Source organism: Scyliorhinus canicula, chromosome 14, assembly GCF_902713615.1.
Source record: "Scyliorhinus canicula chromosome 14, sScyCan1.1, whole genome shotgun sequence".
Classification (NCBI taxonomy): Eukaryota; Metazoa; Chordata; class Chondrichthyes; order Carcharhiniformes; family Scyliorhinidae; genus Scyliorhinus; species Scyliorhinus canicula.
Window position 1 is genome coordinate 92,650,530 of NC_052159.1, and position 17,841 is coordinate 92,668,370.

Here is a 17,841-nt window from a genome sequence, read left to right on the forward strand (position 1 = left end):
GCCACGCTGCCGGTTCCCCGCCCACCGCCTTCTTGTTTCTCCTGCCTTGCACCTTTCTCTACTCCAAAGCCGATTTTTTAACCGCTCCGCTCCTGGTCCAGTCCATCCACCGGCAGATAAGCGCAGTGAATGTGTTCCCACACCGGGAAAAGTCCAGCCAGCACCACTACGGGCCCTTAAAAGAGCCCAAAAGACCGAAAATAGCGGGAGCTACCGAACGTGCGGCTTAGCTCCGCATCATCGCAACCTGACGTCCCCCTTGGAGCATGTTGAGGAGCTGTGGTTGAGGTAGCTGTGGGGAGTCAGTGGCCTTGTAATGAATATTGGTGGTCAGTCCCTCAATGGCAATGGAGATTGAGAGGTCATGGAAGGCAAGGGAAGTGTCAGAGATGGACCATGTGAAGATGAGAGAGGGGTGGAAATTGGAGGCAAAATCTAGAAATTCTTCCAGGTCCAGACCAGAGCATGAAGTGGGACCCATATAGGCATTGATGTAGTAGAAAAAGAGTTGTGGTAGAGGGCCTGAGTAAGACTGGAACATCCTAAGTGTATTAAGTGCAAATCCTATTTTTAGTCTTGAGATCTTGACTCCTATACCAACTCACTGAATGTATGAAGCAAATTCCTTGCGATTGCATGCTTCATCTGGTAAGCTGTTAGAAATGATTCAGTATTAATTCAGTTTATCATATGCAACTGCAATGCAACTGCAATACAAGTACCTTGACTACTTATGAAGCACTTGTTATTAGAGCTATTTCAAGAAACTCTGGCAATAAACTAAATTTAGTAGCTTCAGCATTCACCAAAAGCATTAATATCAAATGTAAATGTTTCAGCTAATTATTCAGCTGTTTCCGAAGCTTCAAAATCACAAAAGCAATAATGTTAAATGTATGAATTTGGCTCCACTGAAATGTTAGAACGGGTTATGAATCTTTTCTCTGCACTAAAATTTACAAAAACGATCATTACAGCAAACTTTTATCTACCAATGCTACACTTCTATTGAAAGTCTGAACAGGGGAGTTAGGTTAGTTTGGTTTAGCTTGGGCAGGGACAGTGAGCAATGGAGAGGGGTGTTACGCACTGAATTATGTTTACATTTGTATCTTTTGTTGTTATAAAACCTGCCTTAATAAAAAAAAAATGTTTTTAATGAAAGTCTGAACCTGGACAAGAGTGAGTATTTTGTGGTGTCTCGGCCGGTGTGGGGGGGGGCTGCCATTCTGTAGGGCAGGGACTCACTTTAGGTATCTGGGGGTGCAGGTTGCCCGGGAGTAGGGGAGGCTTCGCAGGTACAACATCACTAGTTTGCTGGGGAGAGTGAAAGCCGACCTGGCAAGGTGGGATGGTCTTCCCTTGTCACTGGCGGGTTGGGTACAGGCGGTTAAAAGAATGTGTTGCCGTGATTTCTGTTTCTTTTTCAATGCCTACTAATTTTCCTGCCAAAGGCTTTTTTCAGGGAGATTGAGGGAAGGATTACCTCGTTCATATGGGGAGGGAAGGTGGCCAGAGTGAGAAAGGTGCTGCTATAGAGGGGAAGGCAGGCAGGGGGTTTGGGTCTTCTGAACCTGATGTACTATTACTGGTCAGCGAATGTGGAGAAGGTGCGGAGCTGGGTCAGAGGGGTTGATTCCCAATGGGTCAGAATGGAGGAGAGTTCATGCAGGGGGTCGGGGCTGAAGGCACTAGCAACGGCCCCGCTCCCGATAGCTCCGGGGAAATACTCAGGGTGTCCGGTAGTAATAGCTTCATTGAAAATCTAGAGGCAGTTTCGCCAACACTTCGGGTTGGGGGCAGGGTCAAGGGAAATGCCGATTCGGGGGAACCATGGGTTTGAGCCACGGAGGTGGGATGGAAGTTTTCGGAAATGGGAAGAGAAGGGGATCAAGAAGCTAAAAGATTTGTTTCTTCGGGGTCGGTTTGCAGGGTTGAGGGAGCTGGAAGCGAAGTATGGGCTGGAGCAAGGAGAAGTGTTTAGATGCATGCAGGTTCGGGATTTTGCCAGGAAGGAGATACAGAGCTTCCCGGAGGAACCGGCCTCCACATTGCTGGAGGAGGTGCTGGCGGCAAGGGGACTAGTGTCAGTGGGGTACGGAGCTATTTTGGACGAGGATAAGGCACCACTGGAAGAGATCAAAGCAAAATGGGAGGAAGAGTTGGGAGAGGTTATAGAGGAGGGGGTCTGGTGTGAGGTGCTCTGGAGAGTAAATGCCTCCACTTCATGTGTAAGGTTGGGGCTGATACAGCTGAAGGTGGTATATAGAGCGCACCTCACGAGGGCGAGGATGAGCCGATTATTTGAAGGAGTAGAAGATGTGTGTGAGCGTTGCGGGGGGGGGGGCTGCTGCTAATCACGCTCATATGTTTTGGTCCTGCCCAATGCTAGGGGAGTACTGGCAGGAGGTTTTTAGGGTAATTTCCAAGGGGGAGCGCGTGAAACTGGACCCGGGTCCCCGGGAGGCCATATTCGGGGTGTCGGACCAGCCAGAGTTGGAAATGGGTGCGGAGGCAGATATCATAGCCTTCGCCTCGTTGATCGCCCGAAGGCGGATCCTGCTGGTATGGAGAGCAGCCTCTCCACCCTGTGCCCTGGCATGGCGGGGGGACCTGTTGGAATACTTGACCCTTGAGAAGGTTAAGTTCGAACTGAGGGGAAGCTCGGAGGGGTTCTACAAGTCTTGGGCACTATTTATTATGCACTTTCAAGAACTGGATAATATCGAACATTAGTTGGGGGGGGGGAGGGGGGGAATGGGTGGGAAGGTTAGTGGGGATGGGGGCTGTGTATATTAAGGATGACTATGGATAATCCCTGATTCCTTTTTGTCATTTGTTTATGTAAACATGCGGGCTGATGTTTGAGGGTTGGTGGGAGGATGGGATCGTTGTTATTGTTACAGGGTTTGACATATTTGTTGCTGATTATCATTTATTGTTGGTGGGTGTAAATTCGGGAGAAAATGTGAAAAAGGAGGAGAATAAAAATATATATTTTTTTAAATTAAAGTCTGAACAGTATTTAACAGCAATGGCTACATTCACTTTGTGTGTTTGTGTAATTGTAAAATCTGTAGACAGGTCCACAGGCATTCAGGAACAAAATAAGAGGGAGTACTGCACATAGATTGTGTTTTCTATTTGAACACTGTTATGGACAGGAGGTGGGTTCATTTAAATAGCCCGGATTTCTCCTCTTGTCACCTATCGGAAAGCGGAAACGTGTTTCTTCTCCCTTTATAAACGATGGTGTGTTTCCCAACCCCTTTGTTTTGGTATGATCCAATTTTTTATTGAAAGACAAGGGATGGGATGAACTCAGAAGGTTAGTTTATTTACATGCACTCAAATGACCATAGCGGTGTTGACTCCTTTTCATTCATATGGTAGAAGAAAGTTAGAGAAAGAAAGATTTACAAGGCAAAGACCACAGAAAATTATTGTTGTTCCATGCAAGTCCGGAATCAGGGGCGAAATTCTCCCCTACCCGGCGGGGCGGGGGGTCCCGGCGTAGCAGAGTGGCGCCAACCACTCCGGCGTCGGGCCTCTCCAAAGGTGCGGAATTCTCCGCACCTTTAGGGGCTAGGCCCGCGCCGGAGTGGCTCCCGCTCCGCCGACTGGCGCCAACGGCCTTTGGCGCTACGCCGATAGGCGTCGGGGCTGGCTGAAAGGCCTTCGCCTGTCGGCGTGAGTCCGCGCATGCGCTGGAGCATCAGCGGCGCATGCGCGGTGGAGAGAGTCTCTTCCTCCTCCGCCATGGCGGAGGCCGTGGTGGCGGCGGAAGAAAGAGTGCCCCCACGGCACTGGCCCGCCCGCCGATCGGTGGGCCCCGATCTTGGGCTAGGCCACCGTGGGGGCATCCCCCGGGGTCTGATCGCCCCGCGCCACCAATCCCGCCGACACAGGTGGTTTAAACCACGTCGGCGGGAGAGGCCTGACAGCGGCGGGGCTTCGGCCCATCGCGGGCTGGAGAATCGCTGCGGGGGGCATGCCGATCGGCTCCTGCCGATTCCTGGGTGGCGGAGAATTCCGGCCACGGCGGGGGTGGGATTTACGCCGGCCCCAGGCGATTCCCCGACCTTGCTGGGGGTCGGAGAATTCCACCCTAGAGTCCAGTAGTTTATTATTTCACATAGGTCAGTAGGCTGTACTGATGCTGGATAATTCACTAATTTGCCCATCTTCTGTGTTGATGCTATGAAGATGGAAAAATGGCAGACTGAGCTTTGCAGCTCCAAAAGGCAATATTACTGGTTGCACCAGCCAGGGAGTCAGATAACATTACTCCCACCTCTCCACTTTGGCTTTGACAAAGGATAACTATCCCTTTGTCAAGGCCCAAGATTCTTGAAAATTCATTGACAGGATATGAGTGTTGCTGGCTACACACACGAGCATTTATTGCCATCCCTCATTGGATGGTGGTGAAATTCCTCCTTAAACCGCTGCAGGTACACACAGTGCTATAAGGGGAGGGAGTTCCAGTATTTTGACCCAGTATATTTTCAAGTCATCAGGATGGTGAATGACTTGGATGGGTACTGGCTTGGTGTTCCCTTGTATCTGCTGCCCGTGTCCTTCTAGATGGTAGCAATCATGTGTTTGAAACTGGAAGACCTATCCTACAGACTAGCCAAACGGCAACCTGATATGGTCATACTCAAGAAATTTGGATCTTGCACCCAATGTCCCAAGCTCCTAACATCACCATCCCTTCGCATGTCTTGATCCACTAGCAGGACAGGCCCTCCAGAGGTGACTTCACAGTGGTATACAGTTGGGAGCGTCAGATTTCATTTTAATTGAATTTCTTCCATTGATCTGTTTTTCACTCACCGTTGTTCTTTATGTGCCACTATCAGCACCCTTCTTGGCCTTATTCACCTCCACTTACATTCCCTTTGCCAGCTGTGAGTCTCCACCTTGGCTCTGATTCATCCCAGCTGTCTGCCCCCCCCCCCCCATTCTCAAACACACACACACAGGCAGTATAAATCTGTCTGCCCCCCTCCCCCCCCCCCCCCCCTTCCATTCTCAAACACACACACAGGCAGTATAAATCTGTCTGCCCCCCCCCCCCCCCCCCTCCATTCTCAAACACACACACAGGCAGTATAAATCTGTCTGCCCCCCCCCCCCCCCCCCCTCCATTCTCAAACACACACACAGGCAGTATAAATCTGACCCCATTTCCAGTTCTCTCTAGCTTTGGCAAAAAGTCATCCTGTCACAAAATGTCCTTTCTTTTTCCACAGATGCTGTCAGACCTGCTGAGATTGTCCAGTGTTTTCTGTTTTTGTTTCAGACTCCAGCATCTGCAGTAACTTGTTTTTACATCCATGAGGCACTGTGGCTATCGGCAGCAGCAGAATTGTATTTCTCATAAACTCTCTAACATTGTGATCTGACATATTCCTCATTAACTTACCATAAAATTAGGGATAAACTCTGGTTCAATGAGGAGTGCCGAAGAGCATGTCACATGCATCATAGGGTATACCTAAAATTGAATTGCCAACCTGATGAAAGTGCAACACTGGACATATTCACGTTCATTTCCCAGGTCCACAAAAGCAGGGGAAGTCCAATCTGATCAACTACTCCCTGACCAGTCTACTCTCAAAGATTGGCAAAGTGGTAAAGTGCTGGAAATACTCAGGCCTAACAGCATCAGTGGAGCATGAACCACAGTTAACATTGAAGAGCTGAAGAGAAGCAAAAATGTGTTGGGTTTTATGCAGTTATACAAATGGGAGGGTCAGGTGGAGCAAATAGGTTCAAGGCCAGGGGGAGATTATATTACAAAGTTGTCTTGGAACAAAAGGCCAATAGAGTGGGAATGGTAGCAATAAAGGAAAAAAGCATTGGTCCAGAGGAGGTGCAAAAAGCAGAACAGTCGGCGCTTTCTAAAAGCAAAATAGCAGAATGTGAAACACGTGTAAAACCGCTTCCTAACTTTCAATTGTATTCGATGACACCATCCATTTTTAATATTCAAGTTTCATAGCAGCCTGATAACTGCTCCTTTCTTGTGTATTAAGTTTGTGTGGTGGCATACCTATCCAAGTTAAATTGTATGGAAACCCTGGAGCCTTAAACTGTTACATCTCCTTCCTCTGCAGAATAAATGTTAATGTATTCATTTAATTCACCTGACAGTTTTTCTAAAACCCTTTTCATTCAAGTCTAATGAATCTTCAGTTTTGGCACAATTGTACCTGACACTTAACCGATTCCACCATTTTATCCACACCTCCCATGTCATTCCCTCACTCCCCATATTATTCCATCTTTCCTATATCATTACCATTTCTATCCCTCACGGGAACAATATTTTCTGCCAGGGCTTCTTTGTTGGGCTCCCCTTAATTCCACCCCACCCAGCTGTCACTACCATCAACTGTTGGCAGCTGCAGGTGCATCATTCACTCAGTCCTAGATGTGCCCCTTAAACTAACTAATCAAAATAACCCAGGCAAACAAAAACTGACCATTATAATTGTCTTTACCTTTTTTCTGTTGACTAATATAAGTTGTTGTTGCAAATACAAGTGTTTCACAAATGTTAGCAGTGTTTAAGTGCCATTTTTATAGTCAGTTAATTTGGATCATTTTGAAACTGAGTATGCCCCAAACTATCGGTATCACATTCATCTGTCTGAAAGGCGTAAAATGTCTTAATAATTTACAAAACAAATGCTTTTGTATTCAAAAGCAGAGGATATGTACTGAATGTTATGAATATGAATATGTGCTGAAAATGTACTGTATGTTATGTGATGTGTTATGTGACTAAAGGTGATTCTATTTTTCTTTTGGCAGATAATGGTTTAAAACATTTTCAAGGACTTCAACTGGAAATGATTCCAGGTTTGGACATGGACCATTCTGGTGGAAGTCTAACAAATGACAGAATTTCAGAACAATTTAATAATGAAGCATCTTCAATAAACAGTGAATACCGTCCTACAACTCATATTATAAAACAAGGAACTATAGCTGCTGCTTCACAGCCTCTGGAACCTGCAGATGGATCAACTTGTTCTGACTTAGCAACTGAAAATTTGCAAGGAGGTGACAGAGAAACCTCTCAGTATTTTGGTTCATTCTCTCCGCTAAATGCAACATTGAGTTCAATAAATGATGACAATGATAACATTTCTGATCAAAATGGAAAACAATTGGAGGATTGTGAGTGCAAAACTCCACAGGTCATCACACTTACCAAAATAAACTCCAGTGAGGCGAATGAAGTGGCTACTTTGAATGATCTACCTATTGAACCCTTTAAGTTGATGTTACTAGAGGAACAGTATTGCACTGGTAGTGAAGTGAACCATGTTTCAGAGCAGAATCACATGTTGAATTCTGAGCAGTTACCTCCTGCAAGAGCAGAAACTGTTGCTGTACTGGAAAATGAATTTGAATGTGAGGCTGAACATGATCTGCCTCGATCTTCAAACCTTGCATCAAAACTTTGCACAATTCAGAATATTATGCCAGTGTGGGTATGTTTTTAACATCTATAGTTGGTTTAAAAATCAATGGTTGTGTCTGTGAACAAAGAATGGATTGAATTGATTACACTGTGTAAACCATTTGTTTTGTTTATTTATAGCAAGTTGGTGCAATTTTATAATCGCAAATTGTTTGTTCCTGTTGAAAGAATTGGCATTTTTTTACATAGCATTTACAGTGCAGAAGGAGGCCATTCGGCCCTTCGAGTCTGCACCGGCTCTTGGAAAGAGCACCCTACCCAAGCTCACACCTCCACCCTATCCCATTAACCCCACCCAACTTTTACGGGCAATTTTGGACACTAAGGGCAATTTAGCATGGCCAATCCACCTAACCTGCACATCTTTGGACTTTTTTGTAACCCGTTACATTTTAATAATCCTTTTACATTTTTATTATTTAATTATGTCACAGGCCAAGTGTCACCTGTAGCAAAGTAAAGCTCATCCCTTGTCTCAACAATGTATCTCCATTCCTCTTGTACCAAAATTTTCTATTTTGTATTTCCAGAGCCAGTTATTGTGCTCTGAATGAGATTGTCTGTTCGTGCCACATTCTGTGTTGTGGTCTCGTGGCCAATAGGAACTGGATCAATACTGTCTAGCTTATTCATACAGCAAAGAGGATAATTATTGTCCTGAGTAATGTATAAACCCAGGTCACAGAAATTTAGAAAAAAAATACAAAAACTCACTGGATCATCCCCTCCATTATTTTTATAAATATATGTATACCACCCTACCAAAATTGAAGTTTTGATTTTTTTTTGTAATCTTTGAGATGCATGTTTAAATTTTGATAGGTTTGACATTAATTAAAATAATTGGATTTAAAACTTGACTATATTAGTTATGAATTAAATAGTTAGAAATATGATATTTTATAGTTTGATATATATGCGACTGATGGGGCGTTCTAATGATCTATTTTATAAATTTCATTTTAGGAGATTGAGTCAGATGTTGGGATCATGGAAGAACCTGAATTAACGCAGTTGACATGGAATGATTCATCTTTAGCAGATGATGAACTCGGACAGGAGTTTCCAATTGAAAATCTGACAACTAAAAATGAATTGAATGAATTCCAAGCATTTTCTCAGGTAAAATGTCAAATAAACTTTATTTCTTTGGCTTCACATCTTTGATTATGAAATTGTCTTTGATTATGAAATTGGGCAGCACGGTAGCATGGTGGTTAGCATAAATGCTTCACAGCTCCAGGGTCCCAGGTTCGATTCCCGGCTGGGTCACTGTCTGTGCGGAGTCTGCACGTCCTCCCCGTGTGTGCTTGGGTTTCCTCCGGGTGCTCCGGTTTCCTCCCACAGTCCAAAGATGTGCGGGTTAGGTGGATTGGCCATGCTAAATTGCCCGTAGTGTCCTAAAAAGTAAGGTTAGGGGGGGGTTGTTGGGGGTATAGGGTGGATACGTGGGTTTGAGTAGAGTGATCATGGCTCGGCACAACATCGAGGGCCGAAGGGCCTGTTCTGTGCTGTACTGTTCTAAGGTTCTAAGGTCTAAGGTCTTGTATTCCCACACTGATATAATACCATAAGCAAAATTCAGCTAAACAGGTGTATAGATCAACCATGCGGATTTAGTGGCACTTGCGACACTAAAACTCAGTAGAAATTTGAGTTAAAACTTCTCGGGTGCAAATAAGAATCGTTTATTGCCTCTATTTGATTACAATTGAGAGTCACTTGAATCTTATTCTGTAATAAGTCCGGCTAGCAAAAAGGACTTAAAGAGAAGCAACTTGTACACAATTTAACCTTTAAAATTATACAGAAATGGTTTCTTGCTTACGGCAAAACAGCTTGCATTTATTTCAACAGTTAGAGTGGATGGAGGTAGATGGGAGTTATGCAGAGGATGGGGACTCAGCAAAGCTGGAAAAGAGGAAGGAACTACAGGTGAGCTTTGACCGACTATCTACCAAGAAGGCGATGCGCCAACTGAGACGAGCAAGGGGTGCAGTTTACAAACATGGAGATAAGGTGTTAGCAGATCAGCTCCGGAGGGAAGCAGCAGCAAGGGAAATTGTGCAGGTGAGGGATAGGGCAGGGAAGTTGGTGGTGGCTCCAGATCTGATCAACAAGGTTTTTGAGGAGTTTTATGAGAGGTTGTACAGGTCAGAGCCACCTGGGGGAGACCGTGAGATGCAGGAATTTCTAGGTGGGTTGGAGTACCTGAGGTTAGGGGAGGGGAACAGGGCTACATTAGAAGGAGCGATAGTTGAGCAGAAGATAAAGGATGTGATTGGGAGGATGCAGTCGGGGAAGGTGGCAGGGCCAGATGGGTTTCCGGTGGAATATTATTAAAAATTCAAGGATAAGCTGACACCCCTGATGGGGATGTTTGAAGAAGCAATAGGGAAGGGGGTGTTGCCACAAACCTTGGGGCAGGCATCGATTTCCCTGTTGCTAAAGAAAGATAAGGATCCGACGGAGTGTGGGTCGTATCGGCCCATATCACTTCTGAATGTGTACGCAAAAGTATTGGTGAAGGTACTGGTGGGTAGGCTGGAGGAGTGCCTACCGAAGGTGATGGGTGAAGATCAGACGGGGTTCGTGAAAGGGAGGCAGCTCTTTTCAAACATTAGAAGGGTATTGAACGTCGTTATGGCACCAGCAGAGGGGAAGGTAACCGAGGTGGTTGTGGCAGTGGACGCTGAGAAGGCGTTCAACCAGGTAGAATTGGGGTACTCGATGGCAGTTCTGGAGCGGTTTGGGATTGGACCAAGATTTGTGAACTGGGAAATATTGGAGCTGCTTCGAGTGTTTGGATCTTTCTCGGGATACAAACTAAATCTCGACAAGAGTGAGTATTTTGTGGTGCCTCGCCCGGGGGGGGGGGGGGGGGGGGGGTGCCATTCTGTAGGGCAGGGACTCACCTTAGGTACCTGGGGATGCAGGTTGCCTGGGAGTGGGGGGACTCCACAGGTACAACATTTCTAGTCTGGGAGGGGGGGGGGGGGGGGGGGGGGGGGGAGAAGAGTGAAAGCTGATCTGGCAAGGTGGGACAGTCTCCCTCTCACTAACGGGTCGGGTACAGGCGGTTAAAATGAACGTGTTGCCATGATTTCTGTTTATTTTTCAATGCCTACCAATTTTCCTGCCAAAGTTTTTTCAGAGAGATCGAGTGAAGGATTACATCGTTCATATGGGGAGAGAAGATGGCCAAAGTTAGAAAAGTGCTACTACAGAGGGGAAGGCAGGCAGGGGGTTTGGGTCTTCCGAACCTGATGTATTATTGCTGGGCAGCGAATATGGAGAAGGTGCGGAGCTGGGTCAGAGGGGTTGATTCCCAGTGGGTCAGAATGGAGGAGAGTTTGTGCAGGGGTTCGGGATTGAAAGCTCTAGCAACAGCGCCTCTCCCGATAGCCCAGGGAAGTACTGCGGGAGTCCGGTAATAATAGCTTCATTGAGAATTTGGAGGCAGTTTCGCCAAGCGGAGTTGGGGGCAGGTTCAAGGGACATGCCGATTCGGGGGAACCACAGATTTGTGCCAGGGAGGTGGGATGGAAATTTTCAGAAATGGGAAGTGAAGGGGATTAAGACACTGAAAGATTGGTTTCTTAGGGGTCGGTTTGCAGGATTGAAGGAGCTGGAAGCGAAGTATGGGCTGGAGCAGAGGGAAATGTTTAGATACATGCAGGTTCGAGATTTTGCCAAAAAGGAGATACAGAACTTCCCGGAGGAGCCGGCCTCCACATTGCTGGAGGAGGTGCGGACGACGGGGACTGGAGAAGGGGGGTAGTGTCAGTGGTTTACGGAGCCATTTTGGAAGAGGAGAAGGCACCACTGGAAGGGATCAAAGCAAAGTGGGAGGAAGAGTTGGGAGAAGATATGGAGGAGGGGTTCTGATGTGGGGTGCTCCGGAGAGTTGGGGCTGATGCAGCTGAAGGTGGTATACAGAGCACACCGCACGAGGGCGAGGATGAGCCGATTCTTTGAAGGAGCAGAATATATGTGTGAACGTTGCAGGAGGGGCCCCGCTATTCAAGTTCATATGTTTTGGTCCTGTCCAAAACTACAGCATTGCTGGAAGGAGGTTCTCCTGGTAATTTCTAAAGTGGTGCATGTGAAACTGGACCCGAGCCCCCGGGTGGCTATATTCGGGGTGTCGGACCAGCCAGGGTTGGAAACGGGTGCGGAGGCAGGTGTTGTAGCCTTTGCCTCGTTGATCGCCTGAAGGCGGATCCTGATGGGTTGGAGGGCAGCCTCTCCACCCTGTGCCCTGGCGTGGCGGGGAGACCTGTTGGAATTCTTGACTCTTGAGAAGGTTAAGTTCGAACTGAGGTGAAGGATGGAGGGGTTCTACAATTCATGGGCATTATTCATCATGCACTTTCAAGAACTGGATAACATCGAACATTAATTGGGGGGGAGGGGGGCGGTGTGAGTGGATGGTGGCTATGGGTGATTCCTGATTCCTTTTTATTTGTTTATATGAACATGCGAGCTACTGTTTGGGGTTTGGTGGGAGGATGGGATCGTTGTTATTGATATGGTGATTGACATATTTGTTATTGTATATTGTTGGTGGGTGTAAATTTGGGAGAAAATGGGAAAAAGGAGGAGAATAAAGAAATATTTTTAAAAGAGTTAAGAGTGGAAAAGTGAAAGTATAGAGTCAGCGAATAGTTTAGATCAAAGTATAGATGATTCATGAATAAAGATGGCCGTACGGACCCTCGCGGTTATACAAAATCATATCAGTCTTTAGCCATCTATCTACACCTCTGTCATCCTAATTGGTTAGGGTTAGAATCAAATGAGTTTGATTTGATGGTTAGCTGTCAATCTTCAATGTGTCAATTTTAAATGTTTCATATCTGAATACTTGTGCATGTTATGGAACGTGATTCTGTGCTGTTATCGCGACCAGTTTAAACTGGTCTTCTGACTTAGCTGTTATCTGTATTGTGAACAATGGTGCCTTCATATTACTATGCCGTTGCTATGGTGTTGCTATGTCCTTGATCTGATAAATGGTACAGCACAAGTATAGTGTCACAGTCTTGCAAATGTATTTGTTAGAACAATGGCTTTCTCATCTTTGCCCAGTAAAAGTGTTGTTTTAATCTCTAATGGAATTATACTGTTTCATGCTGTTTTGTGTCTCTATGTTTTGAGATGACCTGAGGTTCTGAGTGAATGTAAAATGGGTATTTAAAAACTGGGACTTAATATTTACACTAAATAGCCATCTTTTACCTCTCAGGTGTATTAAAAAATAGTTGGTTTCTATAATGGGGCAACTTGATAATCACTCGTCACAAGTAGGCTTCAATGAAGTTACTGTGAAAAGCCCCTAGTCGCCACATTCCTGTGCCTGTTCGGGGAGGCCAGTACGGGAATTGAGCCCGTGCTGCTGGCCTTGTTCTGCATTACAAGCCAGCTGTTTAGCCCACTGTGCTAAACCAGCCCCTAAATTAAACTTAATGTGAGTAAATCTAAATAAATTTCAGACTACAATTTGGTGTACAGTTTGATCATTTGTTTAACTCATCAGACAAATATTTTAGACATTTTATTTTAACGTAAAAACATTCTAATGTTTGAATGGGATGTACTAGTCCTGAACGTTTTAAGAAAATTAATCTTGTCATGTATTACATGAGAAATAAAGCCACATTTGATTTGATTATTTTCTTGAAAAATTAGATCTTGGGGAGCCCAATAATGTTTTGATAAATATTTCCATTCTTGTGAAATAGTACAATTATTTAATTAATGTACATAGCCACCTGAACATAAAGCAAATTTCAGAGATCAGTCATCAACGACCATGCGTTATCCACTACTGTTATAAGAAGCCTAGAAACTCACTAGGTCTTCTGACCCTTGAATATTTGGGTTCAAATTTGGCTTTTTTAAATTTAGCTTATTTGTGTTACAGCCATTTGATTGTAATACTGACTAAGAATCCCCAAACTAATCTTTTAAATAACTAACCTTGTGGAATTTAGAAGCTTTTCTGATCCTATGTTTAGGTTTGTGCAATGGTATTGCTTCTGCTTTGAGTAAATGAGGCTGCATACAATAACACCACTATATCCTTCTGGTGATATTAAGGCGATAAAGTCATATCCACATTGTCAGAAGATGTATTTTTGTAGGTATTGAATTGCAGCTGAATGCTGATCTAAGAAGTGTTCATTGGGTATGAAAAAATCTGAAATTAAAAAGAATGTGTTGGGAAGTACAGTATTATATAACTTGAATTTATGATGATTTTACTGCCAAGTAACTCTTGAATAATAAAAAGCACTGTAAGGTATGGTCCCTTCGTTAAATTCCAGAAATTTAAAATATCTATGATTAGACTAGTTAATTCATCAAGGTTTTAAAAAATTTACATAAGACATTGAGGCAAGAACCAGAAGAAAGGTTTCTTTTTAAAATTAAAACATGTACTTTATTATCTACTCTCTTAAATGCCTAGCAGCATGTGAGGCACCACATTCATTCCACTGCTGCACATCAGCGGATATGGTTCTGAGATGCCTGCTTTACAAAACAGTTTTATAAAATTGCTGGGGTTATTGGTTTGACCAGGGCTATAAATCATAAGCAAAAGTAATTAAAGTTATATTTATTATGTTACATGCTCATGAACATAAATATTCAGTCAAGAATAACAATATTGTGGGGTGGCATGTGGCGCAGTGGATAGCACTGGGACTACGCTGCTGAGGACCCGGGTTTGAATCCTGGCCCTGGGTCACTGTCTGTGTGGAATTTGAACATTCTTCCCATGTCTGCGTGAGTTTCACCCCCCACAACCCAAAGATGTGCAGGTTAGGTGGATTGGCCACACTAAATTGCCCCTTAATTGGAAAAAAGAAATAATTGGGTACTTTAAATTTATTTTTATTTTTAAAAAAATTGTTTTTAAAGAATAACAAAATGTTGATGTAATTTAGAACAAACATTCATTTATACTGTAGCTTCCTACAAGCTGTTGAAACTCAGTTATGATGTAATCTATGGTTCTGTAAAACATGTAGAATACATTATTTCCTATGTAACTAGACACACAGACCCAGATATTAGTATTGGGGTGGGGTGAAGATTAAATTTAGTGGCAGGAATCCATTTCCCGGTCATAGCAGCCAGATTGAAAAAAGATGGGGAAATATTGAGGTGAGGGGTTGGACGACATCATTGCACTGGTTGGACGAATCATGGCCGAGAGGAGGCATCAATGTCACGTCCAAAATCGGGAGAGGTAACTTTGGGCAGGAAGGAGGAAAATACTTTGGGCAGATTGGGCTTCAGTTTCTATTTCCCATTTAATATCCTATTTCTGAAAATCAGTTCAGCAAACTCCCTCCTAAGCTTTCTAAAATTTCCCTATTTTAAGCTACTGCCCTTAGTTTATGTATCTTTTTCCTTTCTGTTTGGACATGAGGTGCTAAAAGAGCCAAGAAAAAAACTTGTTTTTCTTTCATGGGGTGTGGACATCGCTGGCAAACCAACGTATGTTGCCCATCCCCAATTGTCCTTGAGCTGAGTGGTTCGTCAGTCCATTTCAAATGGCAGTTGCGAGTTAGCCACATTGCTGGAGTCTCGCATATGCCAGACCGGATGGGTTTTTATAAGACAATCGATAATTTCGTGATAACCATTATAGAGACTAACTTTATATTCCTGATGTTTTTAGTAATTCTGTTTAATTCCATCTGCTGCCATGGTGGGATTTTAACTTGTGCCTCACAAGGGTTAGCCTGGGTTCTGGGTTGCTTGTCTATTGACCTGACCACTGCACCACCATCGCCCCTTAAGTGTCAGAGAATCCATTTCAACTGTGGTGTTCTAACTGAGGAGTTTGTTCAATTCATTCACGGGATGTGGGTGTCGCTGGTTCGGCCAGGATTAATTGCCCATCCCTAGTTGCCCTTCAGAAGGTAGTGGGGAGTTGCCTTCTTGAATTGCTGCACTCCTTGAGGTGTAGGTACGCCCACTGTGCTGTTCGGCAGGACATTCCAGGATGTTGCCCCAGTGACGGTGAAGAATAGCAATATATTTCCAAGTCAGGGTGGTGAATGACTTGGAGGGGAATCCAGGTGGTGGGGTTCCAGGCATCTGCTGCTCTTGTCCTTCTCGATGGTAGTGGTCATGGGTTTGGAAGGTGCTGTCTTAAGGAACCTTGCACCTTGTAGATGGTGCCACACTGCTGCCACTGTTCGTCAATGGTGGAGGGTTTGAATTTGGAAGGGGGAGCAATCAAGCGGGGGCTGCTTTGTCCTGGATGGTGTCAAGCTTCTCGAGTGTTGTTGGAGCTGCACTCATCCAGGCAGGTGGAGAGTATTCCATTATACTTCTGTAAGTTATGAGTTAGAATTTTAGAATTTGTTTTTTCCCTAATAATTTTTGGCTTTGCAAGTCATGTAGAATAATAAGTATTCTCTCTTTTTACATAGGCAAGTGGATTGCAACCAAAGCTTGATACCACAGATCACACAATTTTCACGTTGCACACCTTAACGGTTGCAAATCACAAACAAACTTACAAAGAATCTTCACCTCAAAAATCTCCAACAGGTATGAAAAATAACTTCAGAATGCTATTGTGGAATTGTACAATTCATTAATTGTATTATTCCTTCTACACTGCATTTGTCTTTCAACTGGTAGTAAATTATTTTAGAGAAATTGTTTGCTTCCTGCCTATTAATGGTCATGGGTAGTAATAAACTCTTCAGTCGGGTGAATTATGTGGAAAAACTGAATGTTTTATTAGAAACATAGAAAGATTTATTAGAAAGAGGAGGCCACTCTGCCCATCGTCTCTGTGAGAGTTTCTTCCTCTACAACTCAATTAATTACTCTGATTACTTTAAATCGACATGAAAATAGACTAAGATGAAGCAGTTCCTCGACAGCGTGGACATGCCAGTCGTGGACGATGATAAGAGACGGGGCCTGGAAGCACCATTAGAACTGAGGGAAGTCATGGAGTGCATCAACTCTATGCAGGTGGGAAGGCGCCGGGGTCGGATGGATTCCCGGCGGACCGTTACAAAACATTTGCACCCGCACTGGCCCGGCACCTGCAGGAGATGTTCGCAGACTCACTAGTAAGGGGGATCCTGCCACCAGTGCTGCCTCGAGCCTCAATACCGCTGATAGCCAAAAAAGACAAAGCCCCGACAGTGCGGGCTCTACAGACCCTTTTCACTCCGAAACACTGACATAATGATCCTGGCGAGGCAGCTGGAGAGCTGCCAGAGGTAGTCGCGGAAGACCAGACCGGCTTTGTCAAGGGCAGGCAGCTAACGGTGAACATTAGGCGCCTACTGAACGTGATAGTGACCCCATCTGGGAACAGAACACCAGAAGTGATTACCTCCCTGGACGCAGAAACTGCCTTTGGACAGAGTCGAATTGAAGTACCTTCTAGAGGTACTGAATGGTTCGGGCGAGGGTTCACCACCTGGGTGAAACTACGTCCAGTGCTCCCATAGTGAGCATATGGCCAAATACCACCAGCTCTAGATACTTCTGGCTGTACAGAGGAACGTGGCAGGGATGCCCTTTATCCCCGCTACTGTTTGCCCGGACACAATGGTTGTCGGGTTGCTCTGTTGTGAATATGTATTGGTTTAGTGTTGTTTCGTAAATTGTTGGATACAAAATGTGAAAACTCATTAAAAATATTTTCACAAACAAATACACAAAAGTAAAATAACATGGATGCTGGAAATCTGAAATAAAACAAAAATGCTGTAGGTACTCAGGCAGCACTTGTGGGAGAAAGTGTTTCATATTTTGAGATGAGTTCAAAAGGACATTTGCTATTGTAGCCTTCATAAAATAGAGACATGGAGGGCAGCACGGTGGCCAAGTGGTTAGCATAGCCGCCTCACAGCGCTGAGGTCCCAGGTTCGATCCCGGCTCTGGGTCACTGTCTGTGTGGAGTTTGCACATTCTCCCCGTGTCTGCGTGGGTTTCGCCCCCACAACCCAAAAATGTGCAGAGTAGGTGGATTGGCCACGCTAAATTGCCCCTTAATTGGAAAAAATAATTGGGTAATCTAAATTTATAAAAAAAAATAAATAAATAAAATAGAGACATGGTAAGGAAAGTTGAATGTTAGAAGACGCAACAGTAGAGCCATGGAAATAATCTGTGCAATCGTAAAAGGTCCTTGAAATTACAATGCAAAATTAACTTGAAAATAAATTTTCTAAACTTGTGCTAATGCAGTGCACGTTTTCACATGAAATTCCCATTTTCATCCACTGCTTTAATAGCTATTTATTTAAAGTGGGTTGATTCCTCTGTTACAATACCTCACAAAACCTGGT

At 44.4% G+C, this 17,841-nt stretch overlaps 1 protein-coding gene across 1 annotated transcript in view; it reads left to right on the forward strand.

Moving 5' to 3' along the window:
* The window catches only part of cep295 (centrosomal protein 295), a 172,235-nt gene that overhangs the window by 140,223 nt on the left and 14,171 nt on the right, over positions 1 to 17,841 (forward strand). Inside the window, exons 25-28 of the mRNA XM_038817947.1 lie at positions 6,826 to 7,511; positions 8,468 to 8,623; positions 9,359 to 9,436; positions 15,955 to 16,075. Coding sequence (XP_038673875.1) covers positions 6,826 to 7,511; positions 8,468 to 8,623; positions 9,359 to 9,436; positions 15,955 to 16,075 — 1,041 coding nt within the window. The remainder of the gene's footprint in view (positions 1 to 6,825; positions 7,512 to 8,467; positions 8,624 to 9,358; positions 9,437 to 15,954; positions 16,076 to 17,841) is intronic.